The 25327-nt window shown below is 41.4% G+C and overlaps 1 protein-coding gene, 1 long non-coding RNA gene and 1 pseudogene across 10 annotated transcripts in view; 1 reads left to right on the top strand and 2 right to left on the bottom strand.

Moving 5' to 3' along the window:
- Nucleotides 1–565, bottom strand: part of RCOR3 (REST corepressor 3) — a 50317-nt gene extending 49752 nt beyond the window's left edge. For 2 of the 7 annotated variants that reach the window (XM_082400173.1, XM_082400172.1), the window contains exon 1: nucleotides 95–565. In XM_082400173.1, coding sequence (XP_082256299.1) covers nucleotides 95–263 — 169 coding nt within the window. In that variant the 5' untranslated portion in view covers nucleotides 264–565. The remainder of the gene's footprint in view (nucleotides 1–94) is intronic. The other 5 variants (XR_014246935.1, XM_082400169.1, XM_082400170.1 and 2 more) reach the window with 5 other exon arrangements.
- Nucleotides 159–23914, top strand: LOC309632942. Of its 2 annotated transcripts, XR_014247161.1 has the most exons (4): nucleotides 159–286; nucleotides 9845–10025; nucleotides 17438–17730; nucleotides 18171–23914. It is a non-coding gene; the product is annotated as an uncharacterized lncRNA (long non-coding RNA). The 2 variants fall into 2 exon arrangements; XR_014247162.1 differs by lacking the exons at nucleotides 17438–17730; nucleotides 18171–23914 and adding an exon at nucleotides 11790–14318.
- LOC309632821 (small ribosomal subunit protein uS7m pseudogene) lies at nucleotides 10309–11796 on the bottom strand (annotated as a pseudogene). The gene has a single exon. The product of its transcript is annotated as a small ribosomal subunit protein uS7m pseudogene (transcript).
- Nucleotides 23915–25327: the final 1413 nt, after the last annotated feature.

Raw genomic sequence — 25327 nt, 5'->3', positions numbered from 1 at the left:
GGGAGAGAGGGCGGGAGCGCGGCGAGGGGAGGGGGCTGGGGGAGGGGAGGAGGGAGGGGGGCAGGCGGGCTGGCTGGGAGGAGTTCGAGGCTACCACCGTGCTCGTCGTCGCTGCTGCAGCCGCTCTCGGGCTCCGAGAAGTGCAGCCCGCCGTTGGTGGACGAGGCGCCGCTGCCACCGCCGCCCGCCGGGCTCTTGGCGCTGCCGTTGGCCGATCGGTTCTTCCCCAGTAACTCGGGCCCTTTCTCCATCATGCCGGGCATGGTAGAAGAGGGGAGGGGGAAAGGTGAGGAGAAGAGGTAGGCGTCAGGGTGAAGGGGGAGATGGCTTACGAGCGCGGGCGGGAGGGAGAGGAGGAGGAGGAGGAGGAGGCGGCGGTGGCGGCGGAGGAGGAGGAGGGTGTTAATATGGAGCCGCCATAACCGCCCCGGTCCGGCAGTAGCGCAGTCGCCTCACAACAACCCGCCCCGGCCCCGCCTCTCTCCCCTCCTCCTCCGCCCGCCGGCCGCCCCGCGCAGTCCCCGGCGCCCCTCTCGGCCGCGCCGAGCTCTACGGCGCCGCCGGTATCACTCCGCCCCGCAGGGAGGTTCCGGCCTCCGGGCGGGGGAGGGCAGGAGGGGCGCCGGGGAAGAGGGGGAGGGGAGGGGAAGTCCCGCTCGCCGACGGACCGGGCAACCCCAACCGAGCGCTAATAAAGTCGCCGCAGAGGCGCGGCCGCCTCTCGGGCTTCCTTTCTAGGGGGCGCTCCGGAGCGCGGGCGGAGGCGCACGCGAGGCATCCGGACTCTTTGCCCTCTCTGGGCGGAAGGAACGCTGCCGGCCTGAGAAAGGGCCCGGTGCGACCCTAGGCGGCCGAGTTCTGGGTGCGGCCCCCCCTTTTTTCTAGAGGGTTGCGCGGCGAGATGTCAGGGCAGACCTCGGCGGGAGCGCGGCCCTCTTGAGATGCTGCGGAGGACCGGCTGCCCAGTTTCAGGGCTTCTCCAACAGCGTCGAGCTAGGGTCGCGCGCTTGCCCGCGGTGGAGTCGGGCGGAGTAACAGGGAGGTCTTCGGTCCCGAGGCCCAGGTGGCCGGAGAAGTAGGCTCGGTCCCAACCATCCAGACGCTGCAGTTCTGTTTCTGATCCTCAGAACTGGGGCCTGATTCCCTGGAGAGACTGAGGCTTCCGAGATGAGTTCCCAGTGCCGAGCAATACAGCTGTATATTTCTGAAAGGTGGTTGTTTTTGTTGGGTTTTTTTGGTAACCTTTTCCCTCCGTTTTCCTTCTCTTACTTTTTTTTTTTGTCTTTGCTATTTAATTAGGGGAGTGGGTGCTGTCAGTTGTGAAATAAAATTAGGACAGGGTCCTTGCCCAGTTGGCGCTTTCTCAGTGCGCTGACCTGCGGTCGAGCCTTGGAGCAGAACTCTGGAGAGGGCGGAGGCCCGGAGTGGAGGTGAGGCCAGAGCTGCAGCCTGGCAGAGTTTCCAGCCTGGCAGGCGATGCGCTCTGTAATGCTTTCCTGCATTTCATTAGGCAGGAGTAGGAACTGCATTTTTCGTTCACCAGATTTGAGGACGTCTGCTCTGCGCCAGGCTGCCTGGCATTGGGGGCTACTTAGGATTTTCTTCCTTTTTTTATTTTTTTGAGGTTTTTGTTTTTTTTAATTTTGCTCACCAGTAAGTAGAAGTGAGAACTTGTTGTGAACATCTAGTATGCAGATGTATGCAGAGTGGTATTTGAGGTCCACAGTAAGATATTCTTCAAACACTTAAAAATAAAGATTGTCCTGGAAGATTTCTATAGTAGGTCAATGCAGAATGGATCAAACCAAAAATAAGCCTCTCTGGCCAGAAAATAGTTCACTGAAAGAAACAACATCCCTAAAGCAGAATGTCTAAATCAGGAATTGAGCCAAGAAAAGCCTGGGAAGTAAGTATTTGACAGCGTCTCAGTCTAAAGGGGAAGGTCTCCTGAGCAGGTACAAAACCTATCTGGTTTTGGTAGTGGAGGTAATTTCGTCTCTATCAAAACCTGATATGATGCCATTAAATATTTGAATCATAAAACTAAACCTTTTATTCCTTTTCTTACCAAATACAGTTCTGAATATTATTTTAATTCCCATATAATTTTTCTACAAGGAGAGAATGTCTTCGCCGAATGAAATGAATAGTCGTTTCCCTTGACAGTTACATTTTTCATTGTGAATTAACACATTGGTATTTTGGTTTTCATACACAAGTTCTAATGATCATGATTCAGCATCTGTGGTCATGTAACACAAAGGCCAGACCCTGAACTGAGTGAATTCACAAAGATAAATGTCACTCTGAGGCTGCTTGGCCAGCCAGCTTTCTGACACCCCAACTTTGCAACACCTTCCAGCCACTTTTCTGCAGAAAGGAATTTTTGTATATAGATCAGGACCAAAACATTGTGAAGGTTTGGGGACTTCTGTAACTTCTATTTATTAGTAAAACCCTTAAAGTGAGAAGATTTCACGATTTTCTTGAGTACAGCAAAGAAGGCAGAGCAGGGAAGACTGCATTCTACTCGGATGAAGAAGGGGTCTTGGGGTATGGCATTTTAAAAAAAGGAAGGGAAGCAAGTTTCTGTTTTGCCCCTGAAGAAAAGGGTTCTGAAGAATAATAATAGGCCTCAAAATGGTATCCCAACAGTGAACAAGGACAGTATAGAAAGAGAAAAGTTCTAAGAAAATTTGGGGGATGTCTATAAGGGGTTAGAGGAAGAAAAGAATCCGGACAAGGAAGAAGCAAGCATTAAAAAGGGTTAATAAGCAATGTCTGGGTTAATAATGTCTAAGGATGCAGAGTCATGAGAGGGGTTTAAGAAAAGTCCTTTGGATTTGTTAACTAGAAGGATGTTGATTATTTTGTTTGGCTGCTTTTTTACTGTATTAAAATTTTTTAACATTATTTTCATTATATTATAAGTTTGGAACAGACAGTACATTTTCATAGTTACAAAATCAAAATGTATAAGAATTTATAATTCACTATTGTGCTAGACCTCCCAGCGACTGTAAAAAGGCAAGGTAAAAATATATAAGGATTAGAAAGAAATACATAAACCTGTTATTTGGAGAAAGGGTGATAGTCTCTATAAAATTATAATAATTTATAAACCATTTAGTATTAATAATGAATTTAGCAAGTCGATACAGTCAGTATGTAAAGATCAGTTATATTTTATGTACCAGCACTAAACAATTAGAAAATGAATTTTTTAAAAAGTGATACCATATACGAATGCACCAAAACTATTGAATACCTAGTGTATTCATTTCCTGTGGCAGCTGTAGCAAATTACCACAAACTTGGTAGCTTAAAATGAATTCATCTTCTCACAGTTCTAGAAACCGAAAGTCTGAAATCAAGGTGTCAGCAGGGCCACGCTCCCTCCAGAGGCTTTAGGGGAGAATCTGCTCCTTGCCTTTTCCAGTTTCTCCTGTCTGCTGGCCTTCCTTGGCTTGAGGCCACAATCACTCCAACCTCTGCCTCCATCTTCACATTGCCTTCTCCTCTGTGTGTGTCTTGAATTTCCCTTTTTCTTTATTATGTAAAGACCCTACTGGCATTTACGGCCCATCTGTATAGTCCAGGATTATCTCCTGTCTCAAGATCCTTAATCATATCTGTAAAGATGCTTTTTCCAAATAAAACATTTTACAGTTTCTGGGGATTAAGACGTAATGTCTTTGGGGCACCATCCCACCCACTGCACCTAGGAATAAATTTTAATGAAAGAGGTACAAGAACTCTGTACTGAAAATTGTGTTATTGAGAGAAATCAGAGAAGACCCAAGTAGCTGGACAGATATTCTATGCTCATGGATCAGAAGACTTAATATTGTAAAAGTGTCAGTTCTCCCAAATGATCTGTAGGTTCAGTCTAATCCCTACTAGAATCCCAGCAGATTTTGTGTGTGTGTGTCTGTGTGTGTCTGTGTAAATTGACAAGCTGACCCTAAAATGTATATGGAAAGTCAGAAAATCAAGAACAGCCAAGATAATCTGGAAGAACAAAGTTGGGGGATTTATACTACCAGATGTTAGAAAGTAGACCAATGGACCTGAATAGGGTTCCCAAACAGATGCTTATGTGAACATTTTACTTATGCAAAAGTTCTAAATAGATTGTGGACCTAAATGTAAAAGATAAAATAATAGTGCCTCTAGAAAACACTTATGAATATATATAGCAGCCTATACATGCTTAGAGGATGGGGTGTCAGACTCTGAGATGAAAGGGAGACTTTATCTCTTGTGTGTTCTGTTCACGGTTGGACTCTTTTGCCATGTGTATGTATTACTGTTTCGAGGAAATAAATGTTTAAAGAATCAATAGACAAAACACAGGTAAATATAGTTAAAAAACAATATTAAGACAATGTAACAAAGTAAACAAAGTAATGTTACAGTTATTAGAAGCTGGGAAGTAGAATGGAAGAGGAAAGATGGAAAGGCGATAGGGGTTTTATCCTCATTTTACAAAAGGAAAAAAATTTAAGCATGGTGATGATTGTGGGCTACACCTTGATTCGCCAACTACAATAGGCACACAGGAAGGACCTCCACAGAGGTCCTGTTTTATTCATTTCCAGGTTCATAATGAGTGTCCTTATGACACCACTTTTGCTGAAGAGTTTATTGATTTGCTCTTTGGTTCTCCTTTATTTTTACTTTAGAAGTGCCTGTCTTAGAATAAGTTTAACTCCAAGACAGAGTCAGGCAGCATGGCCAGGAGACTACCCACCACTAAGCCACTCATGTTGGACCAAGTCTGGTGGGGACAGTCCAAACATGTTTTCAACAGGAAGAAGGAGCTGTGTGTTTTTGTATTGGTTTTGTTTTTTAGAGCCACTGATCCCCAGGTGGGGTGGGGGGAAATCATACCTTAAGAGCTGCAAGGAACTTTAGAGGTCTTATAACCCACTTTCTCTTCACCCCCTGGAATATTTACCATTTCTGAAGCTCGTCTTACAGCCTCCATTTAAACAGATACAGAGATAGGTAACTGCATCACAAAGTAGATCATTTCATTTTTTTAAAGATGTCTAGGTCTTAGAAAATATCTTTTTTTTTTTTTGGCACCCAAAGTTCAACTACATATAAGAAAAACCCCAAATAACAGTGTCTTAAACAAAATGAAAATTTATTTCTTTTCATGTAAAAGATATCCAGAAGTTGAAAGTCCTAGGCTGAAATGACAACTGCCATGAAGGTGTCAGGCACCCAGGCTCCTTCTCTCCTACCCCTCCTCCATTCCTGGAGTGTCACTTTTGCCCTTATGATCCAAAGTGGCTGCTAGAGGGCAGTCATCACGATCACACTCCTCACAGCAGGATAGAGGAAGAAATGCAGGAGGGCACACCCCTTCTCTTTAAGGAGATTTTCTGGAAGTACCGTATACCATTTATGCTGATATATCAATGTTCAGAACTTAGTCACATGGCCCACTAACCTCAAAGGAGGCTGGGAAATGTCAAAGTGCTCTGCTAAGAATCAGGGCTCTGTAGCTAAGGATGAAGGGAAAAATGAGTACTGAAAGGCAGCTAGCAAGCTGTGTCACATGGGTCCTTTAAATATTTGAAAACAGCAATCATGTCCCACTTCAGCTTCTCTTTTAGGGTAAACATCATCATTCTCTGACAAATCTACAGTGATACTGTTTTCAGACCCTTCACCTTTTCAACTGTCCTATTAACGTGCTCTAGTTTGTGTTGAATACTTAGAATAAGCCATCCCCCACGACAGTGTGAGATCTAATTGGTACAAAATCAATTGGAAATATTTTGACCCCTTTTCTTTGCACCATATTTTTATTAAGCCATCCTAAAATTAGCTTTCTTGGCAACAACTGCACATGGTTACTAAATCTGGAATCAACTGCATCCTCCAGGCTTTTACATTTGTTAGTGTTTTGCCTGGTCTCTCCCCACTTAGACTCCAGTAGATTTTTTATTTTCCTTCCCCCCCCCTCCCCTCCCTCCTCAGTAAATGAGTTTAAATGTATTGCCATTTAATTTCACCTGGCTTGTTTTAGCTTACCTGAAACTTTTGAGAACTTTTTGAATTCTGACTTTCTTACCCAACATACTAAATGACTTGGCTGTGGGCATTTCTACCTGTGATAAATGAAATTTACCTTTAAGGTCAGGAACAGTGTCTTAATTTATATTCTCAGCATTGGGTACAATGCCTATGCATAGTAGATGTTTGTTTAAGGAATGAATTATGCAGTTAGACATAAAGAGCATTTTCTGGAAGAATTGTTTTTTTAAGTTCTGGAATTGTTTATGAAAGGAGACTATGAAATCTCCCTGTCTTTAAAAATAATATAGACTTTTATCTGGGAGAATTATATTTAAATGTGTATACAGTCTTTTAAAAGTAGGCAGGTGATTTAAACAATTTTGCTAAACTTCTAAATCATACAAATATGATTTTATAATGATTTGTTTGGCTAAATTTTTTTTAAAAAGAAAGAAAAAGACTAGACAGTGAAAAGTTTAAAGTTACATTTTAATTCTGCCCCTGCTACAGAATATACCAACTCATTCGTTTCTTTCCCTTGGCTTCACAAATCATAAAAGAAAATTCACAAATCAACTTTTCTTGCTTAAAAAAGGTGTTTGCAAGAATATTCATTAGGGACTTCCCTGGTGGTGCAGTGGTTAAGAATCCACCTGCCAATGCAGGGGACATGGGTTCTAGCCCTGGTCTGGGAAGATCCCACATGCCGCAAAGCAACTAAGCACGCGAGCCACAACTACTGAGCCCACGTGCCACAACTATGAAAGCCCACGTGCCTACAGCCCATGCTCTGCAACAAGAGAAGCTACTGCAACGAAGAGTAGCCCCTGCTCGCCGCAACTAGAGAAAGCCCACGCGCAGCAATGAAGACCCAACGCAGCCAAAAAAACAAAACAAAACGAATATTCATTAAAATCAGTCTGTAGGGAACTATAGAATCCAAATTGTGAGGTAATCTGAAGATCCGGGGATAAGATTAGATGCGTCAACCTCGGAAACGGATGCAAACTAACATTAAATTGACTTGTGAAAGTAACTTGAAAATGTTTCAGAAACATGCTGCTCATGAGATTAGGGGCTCCTAAAATAAATTCTGGGAGATTGGAGATAGTAATCTAAATATAATGTATAGAATAATGTATAAATTTGGCACTTAGACATTGACAAAAACACAGTCATTGGCACATAGTAAATATTCAGAAGTTAATTATTATTATTATTATTATTAAATATAGAGATTAGAAGTAAAATCAAAGCTTCTCCAGAACTGACCAAGGAGATGGCACCCCAAATATATACAATGGTCCCTTATTTGGATAGAAATATTCCTAGAGATAACAATACAAAGAAAGAGGTTCCCTAAAGAATCTTAATTTATCAGGATATAAACAGGATTTTAAAAAAGTAACTGTTAAAAAGTCCCCCTTTCCCTCTGGATACAGGGTTTCTTAGCTACATCTTGATCTAATTCCATTACTTTCGGTTATCAGAGTAATGCGGTTCTATTTAACATAGGCCAAATTTGTGGGGTTTGCAGTGGGTATGGGACCCTCCCCCCGTCATCCCCCAGCCCTTTGAAGTGGGTCCAGGGAAGAAGAAGAATGGAGGCAGATTGTCTTCTTACTTCACTATTCTTAGTGTGGTAACCTTCACTCTGTCATTACTGCTGCTTCTCTAACACTCGCTGGTTATGGCAGTTCCAAATTCTGGGGGTGTTTTTGTTGGTCTTCAAAAGGCCTTTACCGGGGTAGGGGGCTGGGGGGGTGTTGGGATGAACTGGGAGATTGGGATTGACATATATACACTAATATGTATAAAATAGATAACTAATAAGAACCTGCTGTTTAAAAAATAAATAAAATTCAAAAATAAAAAATAAAATAAATCCCCCTCCCCACAAAAAAAGGCCTTTACCTCCTCCACGATCCCTCAGCCCTTACTGTGGGTGACTCACCCCACAGGTCTTACTGCTGTAACCCTCACCTGGTGGGCAGCCCTCTTAAATGGAGTACTGAAAACATGGTAAATATAAAATTCATAATAATGGGAGTTATTAATTGAGACAGTTATTAGAAATTATTACTTCTCATTACTTCTGAGCCATGAATTGCATTTTGAAACTAAAGTGTTTTAATTATAAGATATTTAAGCCTCTGTGAAGCATCCAACATTTTATAGTTTGAGATGTAATGATAATGGGTAGGATGAATTAAATTGTGAAGAAAAATCCTACCTTTGTTTCCAACATTTAATTTTATATATGATTTAAGCTAAGAATACTGCAAGGAGATGGATTATAAACAATGAATATATGCCAGTGTGAAAACCAGAACTTAATACTATTAATAAATACTATTGTATTAGAACTTGAGAAAAGCTTCTCAAAGAAAAAGCAACAGGAAACAGTCAATTTTAGGGACCTCAGCATATAAAATAAAGGCTTGTTGCTATTAAGTCTCTGTCTCTTTCTGCCCCACCCCCCACCCCTCATTTCTCATCTCTCAGCTCTATTTTCTGTTTACCTTCATTCTTTATTACTGCAAGCAGCCACTCCCAGACAGGAACTTCCTTTAAGTTCATTAAATAGCAAGGAATGCAGGAGAAACATGGTATTTTTCTAGACCAGTGGCTTTCAAACCTTTGTTACCCACTGCAATACACATTATATTGTCAACCCAATACAGACATATAAATGTGTATCAATCAGCTATTTCTTTGTAATAAAGCAGCCAGAACATCTTAGGGATATACAAGAGCAAGCGTTTCTTTCACTCAGTTGTGTGTTGGTTAGGGTCAGCTGATCTATGCTGGACTCAGCTGGGTGTCACGGCTGATCTTGGTAGGGCTTGCTCATGGGTCTGTGGGTTGGTGGGTGGTTAGCTGATATAAACTGATCCTGGCTGGTGGGGTCTAGCTTGGGTGGTTCTGCCCCATGCGTCTCTCATCCTATTATTGATACTCGTGGACTAGCCTGAGCATATTTTTCTTATGGAAATGGCGGAGGTGCAAAATAGTAAGCCCAGTTGCACAAATATTCTTCAAACCTTTGATCATGTCACATCTAACATTCCACTGGCTAAAGCAAGTCAATGGCAAGCCCTAAGTCAAGGACAGAAAAATATACTCACGGAGATAAGGGGAATGAATATTTTTAAACAATAACCTATCAAAAATATATAAATATAACTGAACCAAAAGTTCCATAAAACAATTCTTAGGAAGTAGTTTGGGTCAAGAACTGTAGTTTGAAAAACAGTTTTCCAGAGGGATGTTGATTCAAACATACGTGATCTATGTCTTAGAAGTGTAATCTGAACACGTAACTGAGTTAATTCTGACAATTCTCTCTCCAGCCTCACTTGACCGGGGTAGGATGTTGGTGTGGGGATATAGTGAGATTTGCATTATTGTCACTCCGGTCAGTATTACTCCATGTGTAGTCCACAAACAAGCTAGTCCACTGATGGGTGCCGGTCCACAAACTGTTCATTACTAGACCGTAACCATAGTGAGGTAAGGTGCCAGAATATAAACGAACACACTGTTTATTTCATTGAGAAAGTCTTACTTAAAAAAAAAAAAAAATGCTGAATGAAACTGCGTGCTTATTGGTGTAGTTGCTTTACACTTTGATGAAACTTCCTTATCTCAATCTCTGATCAGTAACAGACAGTTCACAGACCAGCATTACCCAAGGAAGACCCAGAATCTTCTAAACAGGAATCTCCATGAAATAGTTATCTTGTGTATCTGAGACAAAGAAGGGATATTTTGGAAAAGTAGATTCTTAAGCATTTCATAAATATTGTAGGGGAAGAAACCAGTAATGAGAAAGGAGCTGAAGAAACAAGAGCAGAGAGAGATTAACTGATGGAGCAAGACTTTGAAGAATGAAGGAGCAACAAGGACAAGGTGGCTGGATTGGTCTTGACCAAGAGGCAGTACACTTCATCCTCTGAGACTAGAGAAAGCTAAAAAAGAGATACTTGGAGGTAAGTCTGTAGGAGAGGGTGCTGGACATTTGGGGTACTTCATACCTGAAGGTGTCATTCTTGTCTATGAATTAAGGGTCAAGGTCATCTGCTGAGATGGCATCTTGTTACTGCCATTTTGGAATTGGGATTTGAATTAAACTCAATTGATTTAAAATCCTAGTAAGGATTTTGTTCCACTTTATTCTATTTATAAACATTCATTTTCCTCTTTAACCTAAAGGTTTTTTTTTTTCTCACAACCTATGCATTTTAAATAAATTTCTTTTTTTTTTTTTTCACATCAGAAACTGCTTTTTATACATTTTGTACAAGGACCACTTTGGAACCGAGCATGTTTCCTCCAGTTGGTTTTAATGGATGGCAATACCACATCACATGCTACACTAGCTCAGGATGAGAATTTTCTAATAAACTTTTTCTGATACTAAAGCTGCTTCCTTTCATATCACCCAAAGATCCACCCCAATCTGAAGGAAGAGAAGGGCTGGATGAGCCCTAAGTTTCTTGGGGGAAATCCAAGTTGATACGTCCCCTCTTTGCAAGGAGATGGGGCAGGGAGAGCGAGTTCTAGCCCCCAAAGAAAGGACTAACAATCAGTAAACATGCTGCTCCATCTTTCTTATGAGGCCCGCCTGCCCTTGAAAGGGAAGTATACGCTTAACCCACAGGTGTTCTGCAACATGGCGGTGGCTCACGCCATTTCTTGCAGCAGAGCGCGCTGGGCTCCTCCCAGCTCCTCCGCCCGCGCCTTACCACCAGCGGTAGTGGGCCCGCGCGCGGTTAGCCTCGGCCACCCTGTGCGTGTCGTGCTTTCTATTTATCACAGGGCCCCGCTTGTGAAAAGCCTCCAGCAGTTCCCGAGACAGCTCCTCCGGCATCAGCATCCGCCGGAGCTTCTTCTCCCTACACGCAGTAACCATCCACTTCATGGCCAGGAAGTGGCGACGCTGGTCGGCTAGCGGCACAGGGACCTGATAGAAACGGCCACCCTTGAGCATGGGTACCAGCCCAATCACAGGCTCACAGTTTTTCAGTGCTTGGTGGAAGATGGTGTAAGGGTTGCGTGCAGTGGTTGCCTGTTCTTCTGCAGAAGCAGCGTGGTACTTCTCAAACTGCTTCCTTTTCACAGCTTCCGGAGTCTACGTCATGAGGGATCTGGCCAGTATTTTGTTTCCTCCTTTCATCATCATGTTGGTGAATTTGCTGATCACTGGGTCTTCAAACACAGAGCTTGTTTTCGTCGCTGAAGCAGCTTTGATACCCCGAGTCTTCCTGAGCTCCCGCTCATACTTTTCCTCCTCAGTCACCTCAGCCGAGGGCTTGCGGTAATATTCCTTGTCAATCTGGGGGTCCTGGTATTCAGGACCATAGCGGCTCCCCCTCACCTGGGTCAGCCCTGGAAGCCGCAGGACGACACTCCGCACGCCCAGCAGAAAGCCCGACCACCCTCGTGCAGCCTTCAGCGCGGCGGCAGCCATCTTGGCTGGCCAATAAATTTCTTTTCCTCAATATTTTGTTATGAGAATTAGCAAACATACAGAAATGTAGAAAGAATTATACAGGGAGAATTAATTTACCTACCACCTGGATTCTACAATTTATTTTTATGTTATGTCAATTTCTGTTTGAGGCCAATTTGGAAATAGAATGGTTATTATTTTGTTTACCGAAGTTAGTAAATACTAGTGAAGACTTTGGGAAGGGAATCATTTCTAATTCAACAGGTCAAGTATGAATGTTCTTGGCTTCTGTTTTGATCAGGGTTCTTCAGAGAAGATGGATCCATCTATCATCTATCTATCTATCTATCTATTTATCCATCTAGCTATCGTATGTATATTGGCTCCTGTGATTATGGAGGCTGGAAAGTCCCAAGATCTGCAGGGTGAGTTGGCAAGCTGGAGACCCAGGCGGGCAGATGGTGTAGTTCTAGTCCAAAGAGCCAATGATTCAGCTCAAGTCTGAAGGCAGGAAAAATGCTGATGTCCCAGTTCAAAGCCCATCAAACAGTAGGAATTCTCTCACTTGGAAGAGGTTCAGCGCTTTTGTTCTATTCAGGTCTTCAACTGATTGGATGAGACCCACCCACATTGGGGAGAACAATCTGCTCTACTCAGGCTAAGGATTTAAGTGTTAATCTCATCCAAAAACACCTTCACAGAAACACCCAAAGTAATGTTTGACCAAGTATCTGGGCACCCTGTGGACCGGTCAAGTTGACACATGAAATTAACCGTCACAGCCTCTTTATGCTATGTATACTTAGGAGAACAGTATTCATCCCCAACCTACCTCTCAGGTTGCCCCTTCCCCACCCTCCCAGAGGAAAAATCATTGTAACACTCTTGTTTCTGGAAGATATGGCATATTTACTTTGTAAGTTTTGTGAACCCACCACTGAATATCCTTAGGGGTTTAACACCTCACTGTGAATAATACTATTTTAAACAAGTCTTATGTAATTGTATATTTTTTTCTCTACAAACACATATAAAACTATTTCCAATTTCTGTGGAGTGGACTAAAATATAAATATACATGCAATTATTTTAACCAACCAAATGTTTTAAATTTTTAACTATTATAAAGCAAAAGCTGTGTTTTAAGGTGTTACATTGTTAGGTTTTCAGACTAACTCAGTCTTCATATTTTTCTTCCTATTTATTAATAAACCAGAAATGGCTTTCCTGGTTCTTAAATATTTTTCTACTTTTTCACAATTTCTTAGTTTGAAGGAGCATGTAAGTCACAAACTACATTCAGTGAATCTAGAGGCTTTAAAATTCATTCCTTCATTATTCCACGAACATTTATCCATCATAATTTTGAGGTATTTGGAACACAAAGATGAAAAATGCATAGTCCATGACCTTAAGGGGCTCATAATCTTGAATTGTAATCTTGCCCCTCACCCTCCACTTGGGGTTTGTCTGCTGGCTCCATGGTGAAGAACACTGTGGAAACCCACCATGGTGCTCATGTTTATGCAACCCAGAAGTAGTGGGGCTCACACCCTTGGGGGGACCTTTGAGCAATGGGGTATGGGATTTGACTGAAGAATATTACCCCCCTTTTATCCCTAATTGATTGTCCTGAGATGCATTTCAGGGGACTCCTTGGTAGTCCCACTGGATCCCACAGCCAGTCACCCATAGTGATGGCCAACTTGATGACGCATCGTTGCATCAGTTTTCCATCTTCCCTGCCTCTATCCCCCATCCCTTGCTCCTGCTCCCTAGTTCACATTCCTCAATAAAGAACTAGACTTCAGGGCTTCCCTGGTGGTGCAGTGGTTAAGAATCCGCCTGCCAATGCAGGAGACACGGGTTTATGCCCTGTTCCGGGAAGATCCCACATGCCGCGGAGCAACTAAGCCCGTGTGCCACAACTGCTGAGCCTGCACTCTAGAGCCCGCAAGCCACAACTACTGAGCCCACGTGCTGCAACTACTGAAGCCCGCACGCCTTGAGCCCGTGCTCCACAGCAAGAGAAGCCACTGCAGTGAGAAGCCCGCGCACCGCAACGAAGAGTAGCTCCCACTTGCCGCAACTAGAGAAAGCCTGCATGTAGCAACGAAGACCCAACGCAGTGAAAATAAATAAATAAATAAAATAAATAAAGAAATAGAAAAAAAAAAGGAATGTAGACTTCAGCCTTTGTTTCAGGCTCTGCTTTCTGAGGAAGTAGGCTAAGATTCTACCTTTCTTCTTTTCAGCCTCTTTCTTTAATTCTTTCCCCTGAAAATCCTACCAACCTTTTGGTAAACCAAGGAGGGGCACGACTCCCTGGATTCATCCTTCTTGCCTCATTTGTACAATTCTATAAATTTCTGTCATTCGATCTGAAGTTGTGCCCTGTGGTTTTAGAGGCTGGTCAGGGATGCTAAAGTCCCACAGATTTTTTTTTTGACATGTAGCAGTGGGGAGATTTGACACACCTGCTCTCATAGTGGGTCCAAGACAGATGTAGGACTTCTGGGTTGGGTCCTCTCTTTGATGTACCTATCCGTGTAAATTGCAGAACTGTTGTTCTATTACTGTACCTGATGACACAAACGTGAAAACACCATTGCGCAGGCAGCTTCTAAAATGGTTCCTGGTGATCTGTGCTCCAGATACTCACTCCATTGTATATTCCCTTCCCCTTGGGTGTGAGTAGAACCCAGTGACTTGACTCTAATAAATAGAATAGAGCAAACATGATGGGTTGTCGCTACTGAGATTAGGTTATAAAAGACTGACTCCCATCCTGTTCACACTTTCCCTTTGGGTCTTCCCACTTGTCTCTCTGATGAAGCCAGCTGCCATGTTGTGAGATACCCTGTAGAGAAGACCACATGGTAAGAAACTGAGGGAAGCCAACGGCCAATAGTCAGCAAAGAACTGAGACCTTCAGCCCAACAGCTCGTGACAAACTAAATCCTGCCAACAATCATGTGAGTGAGCTTGGAAGCACATTCTTCCTCAGCTCATCCTTGCGATTACTACAGCCTCGGGCAACACCTTAACAGCAGCCCTGTGAGAGATCCTGACCCAGAGGACCCAGCTAACCCATGCTCTGATTCCTGACCCATGTGAACTGTGAGATAATACATGTTATATTAAATAATATATTGCTTAAAACAAACATTAATTCTCTGGAACGGTTAAATCTAAAGCCTTAAAGAAGAAGGGCATGTTTGGGACTTGAGATAGGCTACATGAGATTTGAAGTGGGCTGCCTTCCACAGCCCACTCGTCTTGGAATCAATTAGTTATTTTAAATTGTAGAATATTTAATTCCTTTTATACTTTCTCTTTGGGCCTTCAGATGATATGGGAGCTGTCAGGATTCCTATCTTAGTTAAAGAGACCACGAAAATAATGGTTTTAAGTAGTTTCTTTCAAAAAGAAGAAGACTCATCCTATTTTTATGGTTGTGTGACCACCTCTTCCTCTCTTTATTTTTTTATTTATTTACTTATTTAATATTTTGGCTGCGTTGGGTCTTCGTTGATGCATGCAGGCTCTCTCTAGTTGCGGTGAGTAGGGGCTACTCTTCCTTGCGGTGCGCGGGCTTCTCATTGCGGTGGCTTCTCTTGTTGTGGAGCACAGGCTCTAGGTGTGTGGGCTTCAGTAGTTGTGGCACGCAGCCTCAGTAGTTGTGGCACATGGGCTTAGATGCTCCGCAGCATGTGGGATCTACCTGGACCAGAGCTCGAACTTGTGTCCCCTGCATTGGCAGGCAGATTCTTAACCACTGTGCCACCAGGGAAACCCACCTCTTCCTCTCTTTAAAGCATTCATTCATTTATTCAGCAAATGTTAATTGAGAACCTACTACAGTGTGCACCACTTCCTCTGCCTGAGGTTGGGGTTACAAGGATCAACTGGACCTGGTCTTATTTTTAAATTATTATTATTGGAGTAAAATTGCTTTACAATGTTGTGTTAGCTTCTGCTGTACAATGAAGTGAATCAACTACATGTATACCTATATCCCCTCCCTCTTGGACCTCCCTCCCACCACCCCCATCCCACCCATCTAGGTCATCACAGAGCACCGAGCACAAAGCACCGTTGCTACATGCAGGCTTTTCCCTGTGCTATATGGTAGGTTCCCACTAACTATCTATTTTACACATGGTAGTGTATTTATGTCAAACCTAGTCTCCAAATTTGTCCCACCCACCCCTTTTCCCCCCAGGTCCACATGTCCATTCCCTACGTCTACATCTCTATTCCTGCCCTACAAATAGGTTCATCTATACCATTTTTCTAAATTCCACATATACACGTTAATATACGATATTTGTTTTTCTCTTTCTGACTTACTTCACTCTGTATGACAGACTCTAGGTCCATCCACATCTCCACAAATGACCCAGTTTTGTTCCTTTGCATAGCTGAGTAATATTCCATTGCATATATGTACCACATCTTCTTTATCCATTCATCTATCGTTGGGCATTTAGGTTGTTTCCATGTCCTGGCTATTGTAAATAGTCCTGCAATGAACATTGGGGTACATGTGTCCTTTTGAATTACGGTTTTCTCATGGTATATGCCCAGGAGTGGGATTGCTGGGTCATATGGTAGTTCTATTTTTAGTTTTTTAAGGAACCTCCATACTGTTCTCCATAGTGGCTGTATCAATTTACATTCCCACCAACAGTGCAAAAGGGTTCACTTTTCTCCACACCCTCTCCAGCATTTATTGTTTGTAGATTTTTTGATGATGGCCATTCTGACCTGTGTGAGGTGTTACCTCATTGTAGTTTTGATTTGCATTTCTCTAATAATTAGTGATGTTGAGCATCTTTTCATTTACCTCTTGGCCATCTGTATGTCTTCTTTGGTGAAATGTCTGTTTAGGTCTTCTGCCCATTTTTTAATTGGGTTGTGTGTTTTTTTGATATTGAGCTGCATGAGCTGTTTGTATATTTTGGAGATTAATCCTTTGTCCGTTGCTTCATTTGCAAATATTTTCTCCCATTCTGAGGGTTGTCTTTTCATCTTATTTATGTTTTCCTTTGCTGTGCAAAAGCTTTTAAGTTTCATTAGGTCCCATTTGTTTATTTTTGTTTTTATTTTCATTACTCTAGGAGGTGGGTCAAAAAAGATCTTGCTGTGGTTTATGTCAAAGAGTGTTTTTCCTGTCTGGTCTTACATTTAGGTCTTTAATCCATTTGGAGTTTATTTTTGTGCATGGTGTTAGGGAGTGTTCTAATTTCATTCTTTTACATGTAGCTGTCCAGTTTTCCCAGCACCACTTATTGAAGAGGCTGTCTTTTCTCCATTGTATGTTCTTGCCTCCTTTGTTATAAATTAGGTGACCATATGTGTGTGGGTTTATCTCTGGGCTTTCTATCCTGTACCATTGATCTATATTTCTGTTTTTGTGCCAGTACCATACTGTCTTGATTACTGTAGCTTTGTAGTATAGTCTGAAGTCAGGGAGCCTGATTCCTCCAACTCTGTTTTTCTTTCTCAAGATTGCTTTGTAGACCTGGTCTCTAGAGATGGAGTCTGCAAGTGCACAAGACCGTTAAATACAGGGGTGAGGGCCACACTAGGATGAGCTTCAGTAGCTATGGAAACATGGAGGGGGGACCCTATAAGACTTTCTGTAGGACCTGATTTCTGAATTGAGTCCTGAAGAACAAGCAGTAGACAGCCAGATGGAGTAAATAGAAGGGAGTCTCGGGCAAGAGAGGAACAGCACGTGCAAAGGCCCGGAACCTCCATCTTTGGGTTATTCTAGTCCATCTTTTCTGTGTTTTTAATGTCTCTCTTTCCATTTGGCCCCTTTTCCATGTCTTATAAACACGTTAATGTTTCTTATATTCAAAAGCAATGCGAAAAATAATCCCTCCCTCAACATTGTGGCCTCCTCAGGCTACTGTTCTATCTTCCTCTTTCTCAATGTAGGCATGCTCCTTGAAAGAATATAGGACCTACCTCAAGTCCCTTACCTCCCATTCCATCTTTAACCTGAGGACACAGGAGACCTTCATGGGAAAGAGGGGAGGGTTACAAGGAAAAGAACAAATGGTAATTCTGGAAGGTGAAGGATAATGGGAAGACAAGAATTCACCCTGTATGTGTTCAAATGAAAGTTCTGAGAACTTTGGTAATGAACAAAGAAGGAAGACTTTTGAATAACTTTCCAGATGTGTTCCAGGCAATTGTGATAAAGAAAGGGGATTTTGTTGAAGTTTTAAGTAATTATTTCTCCTTGGGGATTTTCTTCAGAGGGTATAGTAAAGATTTGAATTTCTATTTTAATTACTTCAGGTTGCTGGATTTGTGATTCTTTTAATGCTGGGACTGAACCGCACATCTGCCTTGTATTATGTGGATTATATTTCACTTTTAAGCAAGTAAATGCAATATCGGTTTTTAAAAATTTTTTTAGTGTTTCATATACTATGATATTTTAAGGTACCAGAAGATCAGTATTTTTTGTTGGAATAAAACCATTATTCTAAAAATTTCTGAAATTTGAATCATTACATATTAAACTGGATTACAATTTCTAATCAAACTGTTTCACTTGTTTAGATAAAATTCTTCACTGTCTCCATAATTCTTAAGAGGAAGAATTAATGACAATTGAAAGGAAAATCTCCTATTGGAAGAATAATACTTATTTGTGTTCCAGGAACTTCTGAACAAATAGAATATGAAAATGCCAGTATTGAAATTAACGCAAGAAACTCTCTGCATGGAATCCCACTATGAAACTGAAGAAGCCAAAAGGGAAATGTAATATCTCTTTTGAAAGAATTAGAACAACAGCTTGCTGTCAACAAAAAGATCACAACCCATGGAAAAGATAGCTATTAAAAATATGTCATCAAAGTCAACAAGAGAGAGACAGAGAGAGACAGAGACAAAGATCATTTGGAGATGGAGTAAAAAGAAAATATCTGGAGTTAGCTAATAACCAATATGTCCTCTTCCAACTAGTGTAGAATTAGAAAGCGCTTTCTCAGCAACTGGAAAAATGTGCACAAAAATAAGTTCACTATCTAATAAAAACCAATTGTCACTTAAAGAAACATCTTTCTTAAAAAAAAAAGATATCATATTTCATCTTCTATTTTTCATGATTACATTTTCTTTATTTCATGTAGTGTGTATATTAGTTTGTAACACTTCATTTGTTTTACCTGCCAACCACTGATATTGGTAATGATTTATATTTAATGTTTAAATTTTTGTAATTTTTCATTTTACTTAATGTATGATTTTAAAATTTAAACTGCATTAAATACCTAGTCTTACATTTTAATTTATGAATTAAAAAGCTTCAAAACAGAAATACTAGTATGTTAGTTATTATTTGAATCAGATATCCCAGTTCTGCTATTATTCATGTTCTCTGGTATTGCAATGATTTTTTTAAAGATGCAGTTCTCTCATAAGTTCATCTCTGATTCCACCCCAGGGAAACTATGGGTTTTACTCCCCTGAGTAGATTGTGCAGATACGTTGATAATAACCACAATACTTCATTTAAATGATGTATTTATCTGCTTCCCTCTATTGTGTCACAAAATCCTTGAATATTTATAAAACAGGAAGTAATTTTCTTAATTACAATGGGGAAATACTCTTTTCAGGCTTGTTGAGTGTTTGTTTAGTATGGGGAAGGACCTGAAAGCTGCACCAGCTCTGGACATTACAACAAAATTGAGTTGTGGACATTCCCTGGGACAGACTGGGCTTCCCAAAGGTACAGCCAGTCAGCTAACTCTGCCTTATTTTCCCTTAACTTCAACCATGTCTAAAACTGAGGAGGACCATCTGTGCTATGTAATAAAAATTATAGTCTTTATGCCACAATGATAATTTTGAAACTTAATATATTCGAAGTCTATACTTATAAATATAATTTTAAAATGTGTTTAAATCTCATTTAAAAAGGAAAAACTCATTTTGATTATTTTCTTATTATCTAACCTGTTTGGTAAATAGCTTAGTCATGATCAAAATAAGATAATGTATATGGAAGCAACATGTAAATTGTAAAATGCTGCACAAAAGATTCTAAGAGCCATGGTTAAAGACAGGAAACATCCTCTTCTCTTCCCCAGAGGGAATCATCCTAAATGTGTTAATTTTTCTTAATAGATTTTCATTTCCAACCACACAAACTCTTGATACTGGTTTTTGAAACCCCATTAAATTACAGGCAGAAATATAGCCCTACACTGATCCTTTAGATCAAACTTTTCCTCATACCAGGCCGGACACAATTCCTAGGCCTGCCTCAGGCTGCCCGACGCCTGACTTAGGATTCTAGTTTTTAGAGAGGTAGGGCATTCTTTGCTCATTTGCATTTTCTTCATTGTAGTGTTAGGCTCAAACGTGAAACCTTTCTCTGTAACTTTTCTTTGAAAGCACCAACAAAGTTAGCTTCAAAATTATTTTATTTTTTTAAACATTTTTTCTTATAAAGTGTTTTTTAAATTAATTAATTAATTAATTTTAATTTATTTATTTTTTGGCTGCATTGGGTCTTTGTTGCTGCGAGTAGGCTTTCTCTAGTTGTGGTGAGCAGGGGCTACCCTTTGTTACGGTGCACGGGCTTCCCATTGCAGCGGCTTCTCTTGTTGTGGAGCACAGCTCTAGGCACACAGGTTTCAGTAGTTGCAGCATGCGGGCTCAGTAGTTGCAGCACGTGGGCCCTAGAGCACATGGGCTTCAGTAGTTGTGACATGTGGGCTCAGTAGTTGTGGCTCACGGACTCTAGAGTGCAGGCTCAGTAGTTGTGGCGCATCGGCTTAATTGCTCTGCAGCATGTGGGATCTTCCCAGACCAGGGATCGAAGCTGTGTCCCCTGCATTGGCCAGATGCATTCTTAACCACTGCGCCACCAGGGAAGTCCCCAAAATTATTTTAAATATTAGAGACTATTAACCCTTTCATCTCACCACCAAGAAAAATATGGCAAGATTTAACTTTGGGAAAAGCTACATTTCCTTCCTGTGAATGACTGCCTTACTACTCACCAGCAAAAATTATTTGCAGTTCTCAGAAGTCCACTATCTACAGACTTCTAAGTAGCTTCTTTATAGTTGGATCTTAAAGAGGTTATGTCATCCTTAGTTAGTTACTTCAAAATTCATTTGCTATAGCAGATGCTACTAAATAGGCATCATTATTGCATGCAATCTTGGAGCATCTCACTTAATAGTGATTTATTCTTAATCCACTCACTCTCACTACACCATCTTTGAGAATAATACCATTTATCTGAATAATGAACAGTTGAAGGGAATAGCATTCATGTGAATAATAACTGAATAAAGAACGGCTGAAGGTGAGTTTTTACTTTTGCATCATGCTAAATATTGGAGAGGGAGTCTAAGCTGATCACTTGAGCTCTATATAAATGACAGAACAATTCAAATACGTATTGATTAAATCCCTTGCTTAAAGTTTTTCTGTAATAAATATGGATTGTACTATATACTGTTCATTTAATAGCAAATATTTATTGAATGCTTACTATGTGCCAGGTACTGTGCTTATTGAATAGTATATATCCCTGTTCTTGTGGAGCTTACATTTTAGAAAGGGGAGCCAATGAACAATAAACAAATTAAAAAACATATGCAAAATACTATATATAGGGTATATATATTATATGTATATATATTAGAATGTATAATATTGTATAGTATATGGTGATGTATTATGTTATATTAGAAGATGATATATGCTGCAGAAAAAAAAATTTTAAGTAGGGCATAAGGGGCATTGAGAGTTCAGGAAGTGAACAGTTTGCAATTTTAAATAGGATGGTCACTGTGGGTCTAGAGATTTCATTGAATTTGAGAAAATTTGAAGAAGTCAGCCATAAAGATACCAGGGAAAGGGGCTTCCCTGGTGGCTCAGTAGTTGTCTGCCTGCCAATGCAGGGGACACGGGTTCGAGCCCTGGTCCGGGAGGATCCCACGTGCAGCAGAGCAACTAAGCCCGTGTGTCACAACTACTGAGCCTGCACTCTAGAGCCTGCGAGCCGCAACTACAGAGCCCTCATGCCACAACTACTGAAGCCTGTGTGCCTAGAGCCTGTGCTCCGCACAAGAGAAGCCACCACAATGAGAAGCCCCCGCTCACAGCAACTAGAGAAAGCCCGTGGGCAGCAACAAAGACCAAACGCAGCCAAAAAAAAAAAAAAAAAAAAACAGGGAAAGAACATTCCTGGTAGAGGAAACAGCCTGTGGAAAGGCCCTAAGATGATCACAAGCCTGGCATTTTCAAGGCAAAGCAAGGGAGCCAGGATGGTTTTTGAGTGGAGAGTGAGAGGCAGATAATAGGAGAGGAGCTCAAAGAATAGGATGAGGAGCAGTGGTGGCGGTGAAACAAGATCCTAGAGACATGTGGGTGTTTTTGATAAGGAGTTTGTCCTTTTTACTCTGAGTGAAATGGGGAAGCATTGGAGGGTTTTGATCGGAGGAGTGATGTTATCAGGCTTATGTTCTAAAGGGGCCACAGTGGCTTCTATGTTGAGCATAGACTGTAAGGCCTACAGGAAGCTCCTGCAGTGATCCAGGGAAAAGCTGATGGTGGCTCAGACCAGGATGGCAGCAGTGGAGGTGGTAAGAAACCGTTGGATGCTGAATATGTTTTGAAGACAGAGCCAACATGATTGGCTGATGGATTGGTTGGGGGACATGACAGAGGCAGCAGAATCAAAAATAACTCCAAAGTGTTTATCTGAGCAAGTGGAAACATGAAGATATTATCAATTGAGATTGGGGAGGCTAGAGGTGGAGCAGGTTTGGGGAAGAAAATTCAAGAGTTCAGTTTTGTTCTTACTGGGTTTGAGATATGTTAGATATTCAAGTTGAGATGTGGAGCAGGCTGTTAGGCGTACAAGTCTGGAGAGATGGCTAGTCTGGGTATATAAAGCTGAGAGGAGGACATGCATGTAATTTGCAGGGCTCAATGCAAAATGAAAGGGAGAGCCCCTTGTTAAACAATTACTAAGAATTTTCAAGATCTTGACAGCAGAGCATTAACTGAGTGTGGGGTCCTCCTGAGGGGGGCACAGGCTGCACATCCATGGAACTGGCCTTGTTTGGGAGTCATGGGCATATACATGATATTTAAAACCGTGAGATTGGATGAGAGCATCAGAGGAATGAACATGATGGCGAAGAGGACCAGACACTGACACCTGGGGCATGCTGGAATGAAGAGAGTCAAGGGAAGAGGAGGAGCCAGCCAAGGAAACTGAGAGGTAGGAGGAAAACAGGGAAGTATCCTGTCATGGAAGCCAAGTAAGAAGATGAGGCGAGGGTAACCGACTGCATCAGATGCTGCTGGGTGGTTAAACAATGTGAGAACGGGGAACTGACAACTGGATTTAGCAATTTCTAAACTTTCAGCAACAATACATATTAATTTTTTTATATGAACCTAGGCAAAACTACAGAGGGAGTATTCTGAACCACAAAATTGTAATTATTGAAAACAATTTCTTGATATTACATGGCAACAGACATTGGGCCATATTCCACATTTATAAAAAGTCCCCCGAAGTAGAGCACATTCCTACGGTCACTGTTATATGAGTAAATTCATTTGGTAGACTTTGGGCATATAAAATAATAATACATTTTAAATGAGGTCAGAAGTTTTTCCAATTTGGGGGGGTGGGGAGAGTAACTTTCTTGGCCGATATCAAGTGCTTATAAGGCCCTGATAACATGTCTTAAAATAATATTTTATTAAAAATTTTAGATTCCTCAAAAAGAGAAATTGCTTTTGAAATACTAATTACATCCCCTTTCCTAGTTTCTATTGCATTTGTGTCATCATATTATCTCAAGAAGTGTTGGTAAGAGGCTGTTATGGAAGGTCTTTGAGATATCAAGTGCTTATAAGGCCCTGATAACGTGTCTTAAAATAATATTTTATTCAAAATTTTAGATTCCTCAAAAAGATAAATTGCTTTTGAAATACTAATTACACCCCCTTTCCCAGTTTCTATTGCATTTGTCATCATATTATCTCAAGAAGTGTTGGTAAGAGGCTGTTATGGAAGGTCTTTGAAACAAGAAGAAAAGTCTTCCCAACCTTGAACTTAAAATAAAGTATCAAATCTGCAGGCATACAGGGAGTTGTTCAAGAACAAAGCTTTACCTGTTGCTTGTTCTTATGCATTTTATTGCACTGCACGCTAAGACTAAAGAAAAGAAGATTTAACAAGCTTCTGACTTTGGATTAAAACTCTTTTTCAGAGTTTTTCATAAAAACATTTTATGGGACTTCCCTGGTGGCGCAGTGGTTAAGAATCTGCCTGCCGATGCAGGGGACACGGGTTCGTGCCCTGGTCCGGGAAAATCCCACAAGCTGCAGAGCAACTAAGCCCGTGCGCCACACCTACTGAGCCTGAGCCTGCGCTCTAGAGCCCACGAACCACAACTACTGAAGCCTGCGCGCCTAGAGCCCGTGCTCCGCAACAAGAGAAGCCACCGCAATGAGAAGGCTGCGCACCACAACGAAGAGTAGCCCCCGCTCACCGCAACTAGAGAAAGCCCGCGCGCAGCAGCAAAGACCTAACGCAGCCAAAAAATAAATAAGTTAAAAAAAATTTATTTTTATAACCCAGAGAGCTAAGTAAGGCTTTTGTTTTGTTTTGCCTTGTTTTGTGTTAATTAGTGAGCCGGTCTTTGAAAATGTTCTTCCCAAAACCTAAAGTTTTGCTGACTGCTTACAGATTTTGATATATTTCTGTGGTTAACAGGATACCACCCTAGGGGGCACCACAGAAGTGGTAAGTTTGCCCCTCGAAAATCATTCTGTTTTTGCACTGAAAATAGAATTTGCCTTTATCGATAGAAGAAATTCACATTTCAAAAAGCAAAGGAAATTGTGCAAAGGACCTCTACCACATCCAGACCCAAGTTATATATAGTCTATCACCTTCAGTGACATCTTTGCCAATTATCCTGAATCTGCAGGGAAATTCTTCTATATGGACGTTTTAAGCACCATGAGGAATGCATGATTAATTTTTAGAGATAAGCAGTCTAGAATACAAGAACTATAGGTTATACGTCCAAAGTATCTTTTTCTGAAGGTCTGAGACTGTGGTCATTGGGATTAACAAACCTGAGTAAACAGATAAGAGAACTGTTGTTGGAGTGATAGGAGCTCAAGCTGCGTGAGGTGTGCTCAAAGCCCAGGGTGCTAGATGGTGGCCTGGAAATGCGACCCCCAAGCCAGGTAAACCAGGTGCCTGTCATCCTAAAAGAGGCTGTCAGAATTAAATTCACCTCGCTGCTTATCCCTGTTTTCATTAATCAGTGCCTAACTTTCTTGTCCTTGACACAGTCTTAAACATTATCTCCTTCTTCTCCCCAAATCATTTCACTGCATCTTTAGGAACTCCTAGTCCACAAATCAAACAAACTACCATTACTTAAGCTACAGCTAGGAACTTATCTCCAAGTCTTCCCCTAACTAAAACCTGGCTTCCCCCTGGAGATACCTTTCTCCGTGGACATTTCCCGTAGTGGCTATTCTTACAGCCAGCTGTAGAGGAAGACATTTTATCAGCCCATGAATGGGACCTCTGCCTTCCTGTAGGTATTCACAGGTCTCTTCTTCCTTTTCCGATTCTCTTAGCATGCATAACCTAACCCTGCTCAGCACCATCTTTGAGGCTCTACCAGCCCCCCAGAGGGCATGTGTTCTTCTTTTTGTATTGGGTGCCAAGAGGCACGCAGCTCTTGGTGGGTACATTTAATAGGTAAAGGTTTTTTAAAAATTAATTAATTAATTAATTAATTTATG

Source organism: Balaenoptera borealis, assembly GCF_965194805.1.
Source record: "Balaenoptera borealis genome assembly, chromosome: 1".
Classification (NCBI taxonomy): Eukaryota; Metazoa; Chordata; class Mammalia; order Artiodactyla; family Balaenopteridae; genus Balaenoptera; species Balaenoptera borealis.
This window is presented reverse-complemented; position numbering and strand designations above follow the sequence as displayed.